This window comes from Boleophthalmus pectinirostris, unplaced genomic scaffold (assembly GCF_026225935.1).
Source record: "Boleophthalmus pectinirostris isolate CB_2022bp ecotype Guang Dong unplaced genomic scaffold, ASM2622593v1 HiC_scaffold_20, whole genome shotgun sequence".
NCBI lineage: Eukaryota > Metazoa > Chordata > Actinopteri > Gobiiformes > Gobiidae > Boleophthalmus > Boleophthalmus pectinirostris.
The window spans coordinates 27976683-27987682 of record NW_026571153.1 but is presented as its reverse complement, the minus strand read 5'-3'; the positions used below and the strand labels follow the sequence as shown (position 1 = coordinate 27987682).

Below are 11000 nucleotides of genomic sequence, written 5' to 3'. Positions count from 1 at the left end.
TTTAGACCTGGTTCAGTCCTGGTTCAGTCCTGGTTTAGACCTAGATTAGACCTGGTTTAGTCCTGGTTCAGTCCTGGTTTAGTCCTGGTTCAGTCCTGGTTCAGTCCCTGGTTTAGTCCCGGTTCAGTCCTGGTTCAGTCCTGGTTTAGGCCTGGTTCAGTACTGGTTTAGACCTGGTTTAGACCTGGTTCAGTCCTGGTTCAGTCCTGGTTTAGACCTAGATTAGACCTGGTTTAGTCCTGGTTCAGTCCCTGGTTTAGTCCTGGTTCAGTCCCTGGTTTAGTCCTGGTTCAGTCCTGGTTCAGTCCTGGTTTAGTCCTGGGTCAGTCCTGGTTTAGCCCTTGTTTAGTCCTGGTTTAGACCTGGTTCAGTCCTGGTTCAGTCCTGGTTCAGTACTGGTGAGTCCTGGTTCAGTCCTGGTTTAGACCTAGATTAGACCTGGTTTAGGCCTGCTTTAGTCCTGCTTTAGTCCTGCTTTAGACCTGGTTCAGTCCTGGTTTAGACCTAGATTAGACCTGGTTCAGTACTGGTCCAGTCCCAGTTCAGTCCTGGTTTAGTCCTGGTTCAGTCCTGGTTTAGTCCTGGTTTAGTCCTGGTTCAGACCTGGTTTAGTCCTGGTTTAGTCCTTTCTTTTTCTTCTTCTTCTTCTTCTAGGTAATATCGTCGTCCCTGATTGGTCGGTGCGGCGCGTCCTACAGCATTTTCAGCTTCTGGATTCGCACCGCACTGACGCCTGAAGACGCGCCGCCAAAACGCAGGACGGCCTAGACCCGCGTCCGCACTGACCTGTCACCGGTCTGAACGGGCCTTTGAGAAATTCTGTAACGCAACAAATCAAATACATGACCCACCAGAAAGTCGAATATGAGGAACAGGTACTCCTCGTCCCTGACAGGGGGCGGTGTTTCCCCGATGGTGGTGAGCGTCAGCGTGGACCAGTACAGGCAGTAGATGTACTTCCGGGTCAGAGACGTGAACTCGGGGTCAGAGGCGTTTGGATAAACCCAAGAGTCTGAGCCCAAACCCAGGACCAAGGAGAAACTGTAGTACCTGAGGAGAGAGCGGGGCGTACAGTACTTTGCACTGCAACACGGAAATTTCCACATTGCGAGACCGTTAATGGTGCTGCACCTTTAAAAACTTAATCCAAACTTTTCCCTCACTTACATCTAACCCTTACTTCAATTATTCATCACAAGTTTCTACCGTATTTTTTGGATTATAAGTCACACTTTTTTTCATGGTTTGGATGTTTCCTGCGACTCATATATTTAAATTTTCACACTGACGGCCACAAGAGGGCGCTGAAGTCTCGTGTGTGAGTATCTGCCGCTCCTGTTCCTCCTGCACCACTGTCACTTCACTCTACTGCGCATGTCTCCTGCAGAAAGAGCCTCTGTCCTGCTGCAAGTAGCGAAATATTCAGCCCGAAACGGTAATCGAGCAGAAAGAAAGAAAGTTTGGAGTGAGAGAGAAACTTGTGACAGCGGGAGGATGCACCATGAAACTTTCCTGAAGTCACTGGATGGACAAAGTCTGGACTTCAGTGACACCGAAACCATCCTGTCGGGATTCAGAAAGACCCGAATAATTCTAACTGGAACTGATGCTGAGTCTGACGACAGAGTGGAGTTGCTCAGAAGTGACACCGAGGATGAAGAACTGAATGGATTTATTGATTTGGAGTGAGATGGAGAGTTTGTTAAACTTGTTCTGTTCTGTTGTTTATGTCATAGTTTATCTGAAGAACTGTTCATATGTGACGTTAACAGTCTGTTGTTCTCTCTTCTATTCTTATTACTAGAACTTGACTTTCAACAGGAAATGTTGGTTCCTGGTCTCTGATTTTATAAAATTAAAAAATGCGACTTATATATGTTTTTTTTCTTCTTCATTCGCATTCTTTGGCTGATGCGATTTACACTTCGGAGCGACTTATAGTCTGAAAAATACAGGAAACACTTTTCACAATTTTCAAAGCAGAGTTTTCCAGAGACCATAAAGGGGACAACAACTAGCATGCTAAAGTGCATTTCCTGATTAGAATTAGTGGTGGGCAAATGAGGCGGAGCTCCGGAGCGCGTCTCGTTCTTTCTGAAACAAATCGCTCCGGAGCACTGCCTCGGAGCTCGTCTCGCAGCAGCCGCTCACGTGACCGAAGTGTGGAAGTGTGGGTCCCTCCCCCTACTGCTTCTCTCTGCGTGTCAGTCGCTTCAGTGTATCGAAGCGTTTCATTGGCTCTGAGAATGTTCCGCTCTGTGATTGGTTCAGATGCTTCAGAGTGTTCGGCGCACTTCTGTGGTTTGACAAGCGCTAAACTGCTACAGTATAAAAGATGCACCGATATTTCTTAAAAACGCTGCGTAGTGAGGAGTGTTGTGTGACGTTCCTGGTGATTTTGGCGACTTTTGACGACTTTTGGCGACGTTTGTTTCATTTTCGATGGCATCTACAAGTGGAAAAAAGTGATCCATGGTTTGGGATCACTTTGATCTAATTCCACCCAACAAGGTAACACCTATTTTCTTATTTACAGCTGTTATTTATGTTCCTCTTTACATATTATTTTAAATCATCATTATTATTGTTGTTGTTGGTTCGGTGTCGCTCTGCACACAAGTGTTGTCTTACACTAACAATACTTCGTCGATGTTGAGACACCTGCGTGCCAATGATTAAATTTGTCCACTAGAGGTCAGTGTTTCTCTGAGGCCTCAGACACGTCCAACCATTTGAGACAATATTGCGACTGAGGTGTCGGTGCTTCACGAGGCTCCATTCGCCCGTCACTAATTAGAATGCATCATTGTAACACACTCTACGTTTCAGACTTCCTCTATTCATTACTGATTTTCTTATTTTTTTTATTTTTAATTGTCCAGTAAAAAAATATTTATTTGGAAAACAAGTGCTTGAGGTCAAAGTAAGACAGCCGCATCCTCTTTTTAACATTTTATTGTCCAAAAATATCAGGAAGTGCACATTAGCATGCTAGTTGTTGCTTTAGAGTCACTGAAAAACTTTGTAAATAATGTTGACTCAGATGATAATTGATGTTAGAGCACATTATTTACCGCAGTACAGCACTATTTTTTTAGATATCCATATTTGCATATTTGACATTTATAAACGTGTTCTTTTTGATTAGATCAGATTTATAGATGAGCGGGATGTCGTACCCACACGCGTTCCAGTGGATGATGACCAGGATGTAGAGCACCAGTTTGCAGATCCTGAAGGCGTTGGGGTACCCGGTCCGGGTCTCTGTGCGTTCGAAGAGCTCGGAGAGGCGGGTCAAACGCAGCAGGCGGTTGAACCTGAGCAGAGGGGTGTAGTCCGGCCCCGCCCACAGGTACAGCAGGTCTGTGGGCAGCACAGAGCCCAGGTCCAACCAGCACTGCACTGTTCGGACGTAAGTCTGTCTGAGGCGAGACAAGTCACGCACCAACAGACCCTGGTCCAGGAAACCTACAGAAATAAACACGTGTGAAGTAGGGTTGGGTTAGATGATGGGAGGAATCACAAAGGTTGTGTTCACGTCTACAATTTAATGAGGTCATAATTTGTCTGTTTTTAAAAGAGTTTGACATATAAATTTTATTAGGAAAGAATGTTTTTCTGTTCCAATATTAATATCGATACTGGGGCTCCAAGTATCTGCTGATACTCGACATCAGATGATACTACAGCAGAGACTGAAAACAGACTTTATTTCCTTTAAACACAAACAGTATAAGGTAAAAAAAAAAATGATCCAAATGTGTTTTGCAAAAGTGAAAAAATGCAGAGCACACTCAGATAGTCAATGTCCAAAAGATTTTTTTATTTTTAAATTACGCTCTGGGAAAAAAAAAAAAGCCCTCATCAGATATTTTTCTTGCCTTGGACGACTGTACAGTAGTAGTAGTGTACTGTGGTCCAAAGCAAGAAAAATGTCTGAAGAAGCTTTTGCTTCAGCTTTTGTCCATGGACTATCTGACTGTGCTCTGCATTTTTTCACGTTTATTTTGCTGTTCCTTCCATTTGCACCTCTGCAAGAACTTTGGTGTGCATTGTAACTATAGAACATCCATCCATTTTCTTCCTCGTATCCGGGGTCGGGTCGCCAGGGCAGCAGTTTAAGCAGGGACTCCCAGACTTCCTTCACCCCAGACACTTCCTCCAGCTCCTCCAGCGAAACCCGAGTCGTTCCCAGGCCAGCCCAGAGACAAAGTCCCTCCAGCGTGTCCTGGGTCTTCTCCTCCTGGTGAGACGTGCCCAGAGAGACACCCAGGAGACATCAGAACAGACGCCTCTCGACGTGGAGGAGCAGCGGCTCTACTCCGAGCCCCTCCCATGTGACTGACCTCCTCACCCTGTCTCTGCAGAGGAAACTCATTTTGGCCGCTTGTATCTGCGATCTTGTTCTTTCGGTCATTACCCAGAGCTCATGACCAGAGGTGAGGGAAGGACCGTAGACTGACTGGTAAATCGAGAGCTTCGCCTTTCAGCATAGCTTCTTCTTCACCACAACGGTCCAATACAGTGACCACATCACTGTCGACGCTGCACCTGTCCACCTGTCAATCTCACGCTCCATCCTCCCCTCACTCGAGAACAAGACCCTGAGATACTTGAACTCCTCCACACCCGGAGAGGACAAGACACATTTTTCCGGTCAGCTTTGTAAAAATACAAATATTATGAGGCGTTGGCCAGTGAATTGTTTTATTAAACCACTTTATACCAAAATGACATATTGGTTGATCGATATCGTGAAAGCCAAAATCCAATCCACCAAATTTGTCAGTAGTTGCGCCGATATTCGATACCAGTGTTGTACTGTGCATCCCCATGTTTAATAGGTCTATATGTTTTTTGAAATGGGCTCAGATTTTTAGATTTGTCTTATACATTAATGCCAGAGATCCTCACCGGTGTGGAGGCGCACCGCGATGTCCAGGATGTAAATTCCATCACAGACGTAATCCAACACCAACCAGACCAGGACGTGCTCCGCCTGCAGCTCCTCAAAACACGCTCTGGGAATATACAAGGAACAAAAAGGAAAAAAGGAATAACAGGACTAAACAGGCTCTGGGAAGAGATTTAGAGTATTTATTTAAACAGAACATAGTGTGATTTATAAAAAAAAAAAAAGAATGTACCTGACCACCAGTAAAGTGAAGTTGTAAAACACAGCTGTCCCGATCACACAGAGCCAGTGGTAATACAGGTCATCTGATGGACTCAGGACAATTATACGGCACTTTCTTTTCCTAAAACAAAAATCAAAACATGTTATTGGAGTAAGGACGCAGAGGAGAGGGTCAGAAGAGCAGAGGAGAGGGTCAGAGGAGCAGAGGAGAGGGTCAGAAGAGCAGAGGAGAGGGTCAGAGGAGCAGAGGAGAGGGTCAGAGGAGCAGAGGAGAGGGTCAGAGGAGCAGAGGAGAGGGTCAGAGAGAGCAGAGGAGAGGGTCAGAAGAGGGTCAGAGGAGAAGGGTCAGAGAGAGAGAGCAGAGGAGAGGGTCAGAAGAGTCAGAGGAGAGGGTCAGAAGAGCAGAGAGAGGGTCAGAAGAGGTCAGAGGAGAGAGGGTCAGAGGAGCAGAGGAGAGGGTCAGAAGAGGTCAGAGAGGAGAGGGTCAGAGGAGCAGAGGAGAGGGTCAGAGAGAGTCAGAGGAGAGGGTCAGAAGAGCAGAGGAGAGGTCAGAAGAGTCAGAGAGACAGAGGAGAGGGTCAGAAGAGAGAGAGGGTCAGAGGAGAGAGGAGCAGAAGGGAGGAGAGGGAGAGGAGAGGGTCAGAGAGGTCAGAGGAGAGGAGAGAGAGAGGTCAGAGAGAGAGGGCAGAGAGAGAGGAGAGGGTCAGAGGAGTCAGAGGTCAGACAAGAGAGTCAGAGGAGAGGGTCAGAAGGTCAGTGGAGAGGGTCAAAGGGTCAGACAAGAGGGTCAGAGGTCAGAGGAGAAGGTCAGATGGAGAGAAGGAGAGGAGATGCAGAGGAGAGGGTCAGAGGAGAAGGTCAGATGATTCAGAGGAGATCAGAGGTCAGAAGAGGGTCAGAGAGAAGGTCAGAGGAGCAGAGGGTCAGAAGAGTCAGAGAGGGTCAGAAGAGGAGAGAAGAAGGTCAGAGAGAGGGTCAGAAGAGAGGGTCAGAGGAGAGGGAGAGGTCAGAGGAGTCAGAGAGGTCAGAGAGAGGGTCAGAGGAGAGGGTCAGAGAGAGAGAGAGGGTCAGAGGAGTCAGAGGAGAGGTCAGAGGAGAGGGTCAGAGGTCAGAGGAGAGAGGGTCAGAGAGAGGGTCAGAGGAAGAGGAGGGTCAGAGGAGAGGGTCAGAGAGGGTCAGAGGAGTAGAGGAGAGGGTCAGAGGAACATAGGGTCAGAGGAGAGGGTCAAAGGAGCAGAGGAGAGGTCAGATGGAGAAGAAGTCAGAGGAGAGGGTCAGACAAGAGGGTCAGAGGAGAGGGTCAAAGTAGAGGGTCAGAAGAGGAGAGGGTCAGAGGAGCAGAGGAGAGGGTCAGAGAGAAGAAGATGCAGAGGAGGGTCAGAAGAGAGAGGTCAGAGATCAAAGGGTCAGACAGAGGGTCAAAGGAGAGGGTCAGAGGAGAAGGTCAGAGGAGAGGGTCAGAGGGTCAGAGGAGAGGGTCAGAGGGTCAGAGGAGAGGGTCCTCACTTTCTCCTCCTCTGCCTCCTCTCCTCGGGGTCTGAGCCTGTGTTGCTGTAGCTGACTCGACTGGGCGGAGCCTGCAGGTCGGGGTGGGCGGGGCCCCTGAAGCGTTCCAGGAAGGAGTCCGGTCGCTCCGCCTCCTCGTGTAAACCTTTGTGAGCCCAGTCCCGCAGAGTCAGAACCATGCCCACGATTCTGACAAAAACACACACAGATGTATAAAGTATAAACACAGATGACAAACATTTGATACGGTGGTCAGGTGTATATATTTTGTGATTTGAAAGTGAAAGTGAAAGTGATTTTTGGAACGTGTATATTACATCATTTGCACTTTTACAGACTTTCTAAGCAACTTTTATGGACTTTATCGACTTTTTAAGTAACTTTTGTGCAAATTTCAGTTTGTGTTTGCAGAATAAAATGACAAATTATTCGAAAACGCCTTATTTATTTGGTTTGCTATGTTATAGTACAGGCGCTACAGGGCAATTTTGTCTTGAGAAACCTCTAAATATTAATTAATTTGCATACAATTTTGACCCAAATACTTTTGGTCAGATATGGAACTAGGGATGTCCCGATCACATGTTTTTTGCCCCCGAGTTTGAGTTCTTTGATTTTGAGTATCTGCTGATACTGAGTCCTGATCCGATACTTATATAATATAATATAAAACATTATGAAATGAACTAAGAGCAAAGAATCAGATCCAGGATCAGATTGTGTTGATTTGTAGTATTTGACTGAACTCAAATCAAATGTCCAAAACTTTAATTTTATTAACTTTTCTAACCATTCATCATCATTGTTTGAAAATCTTGACTTTTCACATTTATTTCAAAAAAGTAACTGTAATCCAATTACCACTCACTGAAACAGTAACTGTAACTGAATACAGTTACTCATCATTTGTACTCTGATTACATAACTCCAGTACATGTAATCTGTTACTCCCCAACACTGGTTATATATGTATATTATTTATCTGATAACTGAACATAACGTCTGAGTCCTGATGGAGATTAATCTAGAGAATCTTAAAAAAAAGTTTTTGGACCAGCCTAATCAAGAAATTAAAAAAACCTAAATGTTTACTTGGCCAGGCGCCGCCAAACCCTCGTACCTGGACAGAGCTCCTCGACCGCGCAGGGAATTCTGGGAGTTGATGTCTCTTCTGTCGATGGCGGCCATTCTCTGTAGTTCTGAGGACGTGTCATCGCACACGGACTGCCCCCTGCAGGAAATACACGCAACTACAACATAATAATAATAATAATAATAATAATAACATGAGGTCAGAGTGTGTGGGTGGAGACAGGGGGTGGGTGAAAACAGGAATTTGAAAGAGGGAGAGAGGAGAGAGAGAAAAGAGAAGAGAAGAGAGAGAGAAAGGAGAAAAGAAAAGAGATAGAAGGAGAGAGAGTTTCAAGAACAGAAGAAGGAAGAGAGGAGAGAGAGAAAGGGAGATAAATGAAGAGAGAAAAGGAGAGAAAGAAAAAGAGAGACTGAGGGAGAGAGAGAGTTTCAAGAACAGGAGAAGGAAGAGTGGAGGGAGAGAGAGAGAGAAAGAGAGAGAAAGAGGGAGAGAGGAGAGTAAAAAAGAGAGAGAGAAAGTTTCAAGAACAGAAGACGGAAGAGAGGAGAGAGAAAGAGAGAAAGGGAGAGAGAAATGGAAAGGGAGAGGGAGAGAGAAAAAGAGAGGAGAGAGAGAACGGAAGAGAGAAAGGAGGAGAGAAAAGAGGAGAAAGAGAGAGAGAGAGATGAAGAGGGGGAGAGAGGAAGGGAGACAGAAAAAGAGAGATAGAGGTAGTCTCAAGAACAGGTGGAGGAAGAGAGGAGAGAGAGAAAAGACGAGAAAGAGGGAGAGAGAAAAGGAGAGAAAGATGGACAGAGGAAGAGAGGAGAGCGAGAGAAAGAGAGAGGGAGAGAAATGAAGAGAGAAAACGGGAGAAAGAAAAAGACTGAGGGAGAGAGTTTCAAAAACAGGAGAAGGGAGAGTGGAGGAAGAGAAGAGAGAGAGAGAGGAGTGTAAAAGAGAGAAAGAGGGAGAGAGGAAGAGAGGAGGAAGCGGGAGGAAGAGAGAGAAAGCGAGACAGAAAAAGAGAGATAGAGGGAGAGAGAGTTTCAAGAACAGAAGAAGGAAGAGAGGAGAGAGAGAGAGAACAAGAGGGAGAAATGGAAAGAAAGAGGGAGAGAGCGGAAGAGAGGAGAGAGAGAACGGGAGAGAGAAAGGAAGAGAGAAAAGAAGAGAAAGAGGGAGAGAGGAGAGAGAGAAAAGAGAAAGGAAGAGAGAGAAAGGGAGACAGAAAAAGAGCGATAGAAGGAGAGAGAGGAAGAGAGGAGAGAGAGAGAAAGGGAGAGAAAGAGGGAGGGAGGAGAGTAAAACAGAGAAAGAAGGAGAGAGGAAGAAGAGAGAGAAAGGGAGAAAGAAAAAGAGTGATAGAAGGAGAGAGAGTTTCAAGAACAGAAGAAGGAAGAGAGGAGAGAGAGAGAAAGGGAGATAAATGAAGAGAGAAAAGGAGAGAAAGAAAAAGAGAGACTGAGGGAGAGAGAGAGTTTCAAGAACAGGAGACGGAAGAGAGGAGAGAGAGAGAGAGAGAGAAAGAGGGAGAGAGAAATGGAAAGGGAGAGGGAGAGAGAAAAAGAGAGGAGAGAGAGAACGGGAGAGAGAAAGGAGGAGAGAAAAGAGGAGAAAGAGGGAGAAAGAGAGAGAGAGATGAAGAGGGGGAGAGAGAGGAAGGGAGACAGAAAAAGAGAGATAGAGGGAGAGAGTTTCAAGAACAGGTGGAGGAAGAGAGGAGAGAGAGAGAGAAAGGGAGATAAAGAGGGAGAGAGAGAGAAATGAAGAGAGAAAAGGAGAGAAAGAAAGAGAGAGAAGAAGAGAGAAAACAGGAGAAAGAAAAAGAGAGACTGAGGGAGAGAGAGAGTTTCAAGAACAGGAGAAGGAAGAGTGGAGGAAGAGAGAGAGAGAAAGAGACAGAAAAACAGAGATAGAAGGAGAGAGAGTTACAAGAACAGAAGACGGAAGAGAGGAGAGAGAGAGAAAGAGAGAGAACAGGAGAGAGAGAAAAAGAGAGAGGGGGGTTACAAGAACAGGTGGAGGAAGAGAGGAGAGAGAGAGAAAAGGAGAGAAAGACGAGAAAGAGAGGAGAGAGAAAAAGAGGGAGAGAGACGAAGAGAGAGAAAGAGAGACAGAAAAAGAGAGATAGAGGGAGAGAGAGAGTTTCGAGAACAGGAGAAGGAAGAGAATAGAGAGAAAGGAAGAGAGAAAAGGAGAGAAAGGAAGAGTGGTGAGAGAGGGAAAGGGAGAGAGAAAAAAAAAGAGAGGGGGTTACAAGAACAGGTGGAGGAAGAGAGAAGAGAAAGACAGAAAGGAAGAGAAAGAGGGAGAGATGAGAGAAAAAAGGCAAGAAAGAGGGAGAGAGAGAGAGAGAGAGAGAGAGAAACGAAGAGGGAGAGAGAGGAAGGGAGACAGAAAAAGAGAGAGAGGGAGAGAGAGTTTCAAGAACAGGTGGAGGAAGAGAAGAGAGAGAGAGAAAGGGAGATAAAGAGGGAGAGAGAGAGAAATGAAGAGAGAAAAGGAGAGAAAGAAAGTGAGAGACGAAGAGAGAAAATTGGAGAAAGAAAAAGAGAGACTGAGGGAGAGAGAGAGTTTCAAGAACAGAAGAAGGAAGAGTGGAGGAAGAGAGAGAGAGAGAGAGAGAGAGAAAGAGGGAGAGAGGAGAGTAAAAGAGAGAAAGGTAGAAAGGAAGAGAGGAGGAAGAGGAGAGAAGAGAGACAGAAAAAGAGAGGAGAGAGAGAACGGGAGACAGAAAGGAAGAGAGAAAAGAGGAGAAAGAGGGAGAGAGGAGAGAGAGGGAAATGAGGAGGGAGAGAGAGAGAAAGAGAGACAGAAAAAGAGAGATAGAGGGGAGAGAGAGTTTCGAGAACAGAAGACGGAAGAGAGGAGAGAGAGAGAACGGGAGAGAGAAATGGAAAGCGAGAGGGAGAGAGAAAAGGAGAGAAAGAGGGAGAGAGGAGAGAGAGAGAACGCGAGAAAGAAAAGGAGGGGGGGTTTCAAGAACAGCTGGAGGAAGAGAGAAGAGAGAGAAGGGACGAGAAAGAGGGAGAGAGAAAATGAGAGAAAGATGGACAGAGAGGAAGAGAGGAGAGAGAGAAAGAGAGAAGAGAGGAAGAGAGAGAAAGGGAAACAGAAAAAGAGAGATAGAGGGAGATAGAGTTTCAAGAACAGAAGAAGGAAGAGAGGAGAGAGAAAAAGAGAGAGAACGGGAAAGAAAAAAGAGAGAAAGGAGAGAGAGAGAGAGAGAGAGAGAGAGCAAGTACAGTACGTGCGATCTGAAAGTTTGTGGGTGGAGATAGG

At 45.9% G+C, this 11000-nt stretch overlaps 1 protein-coding gene across 2 annotated transcripts in view; it reads right to left on the bottom strand.

Annotated features, from left to right (window-relative positions):
• Positions 1 to 91: 91 nt before the first annotated feature.
• The window catches only part of LOC129409805 (cyclic nucleotide-gated cation channel-like), a 13110-nt gene continuing 2201 nt past the window's right edge, over positions 92 to 11000 (bottom strand). The window contains exons 3-8 of one of the 2 annotated variants that reach the window (XM_055156565.1): positions 7764 to 7874; positions 6644 to 6832; positions 5148 to 5258; positions 4915 to 5021; positions 3180 to 3468; positions 92 to 1050 (exon numbers count right to left, since the gene is read on the bottom strand). In XM_055156565.1, the coding sequence (XP_055012540.1) occupies positions 765 to 1050; positions 3180 to 3468; positions 4915 to 5021; positions 5148 to 5258; positions 6644 to 6832; positions 7764 to 7874 (1093 nt within the window). In that variant the 3' untranslated portion in view covers positions 92 to 764. The remainder of the gene's footprint in view (positions 1051 to 3179; positions 3469 to 4914; positions 5022 to 5147; positions 5259 to 6643; positions 6833 to 7763; positions 7875 to 11000) is intronic. The other variant, XM_055156566.1, reaches the window with a different exon arrangement.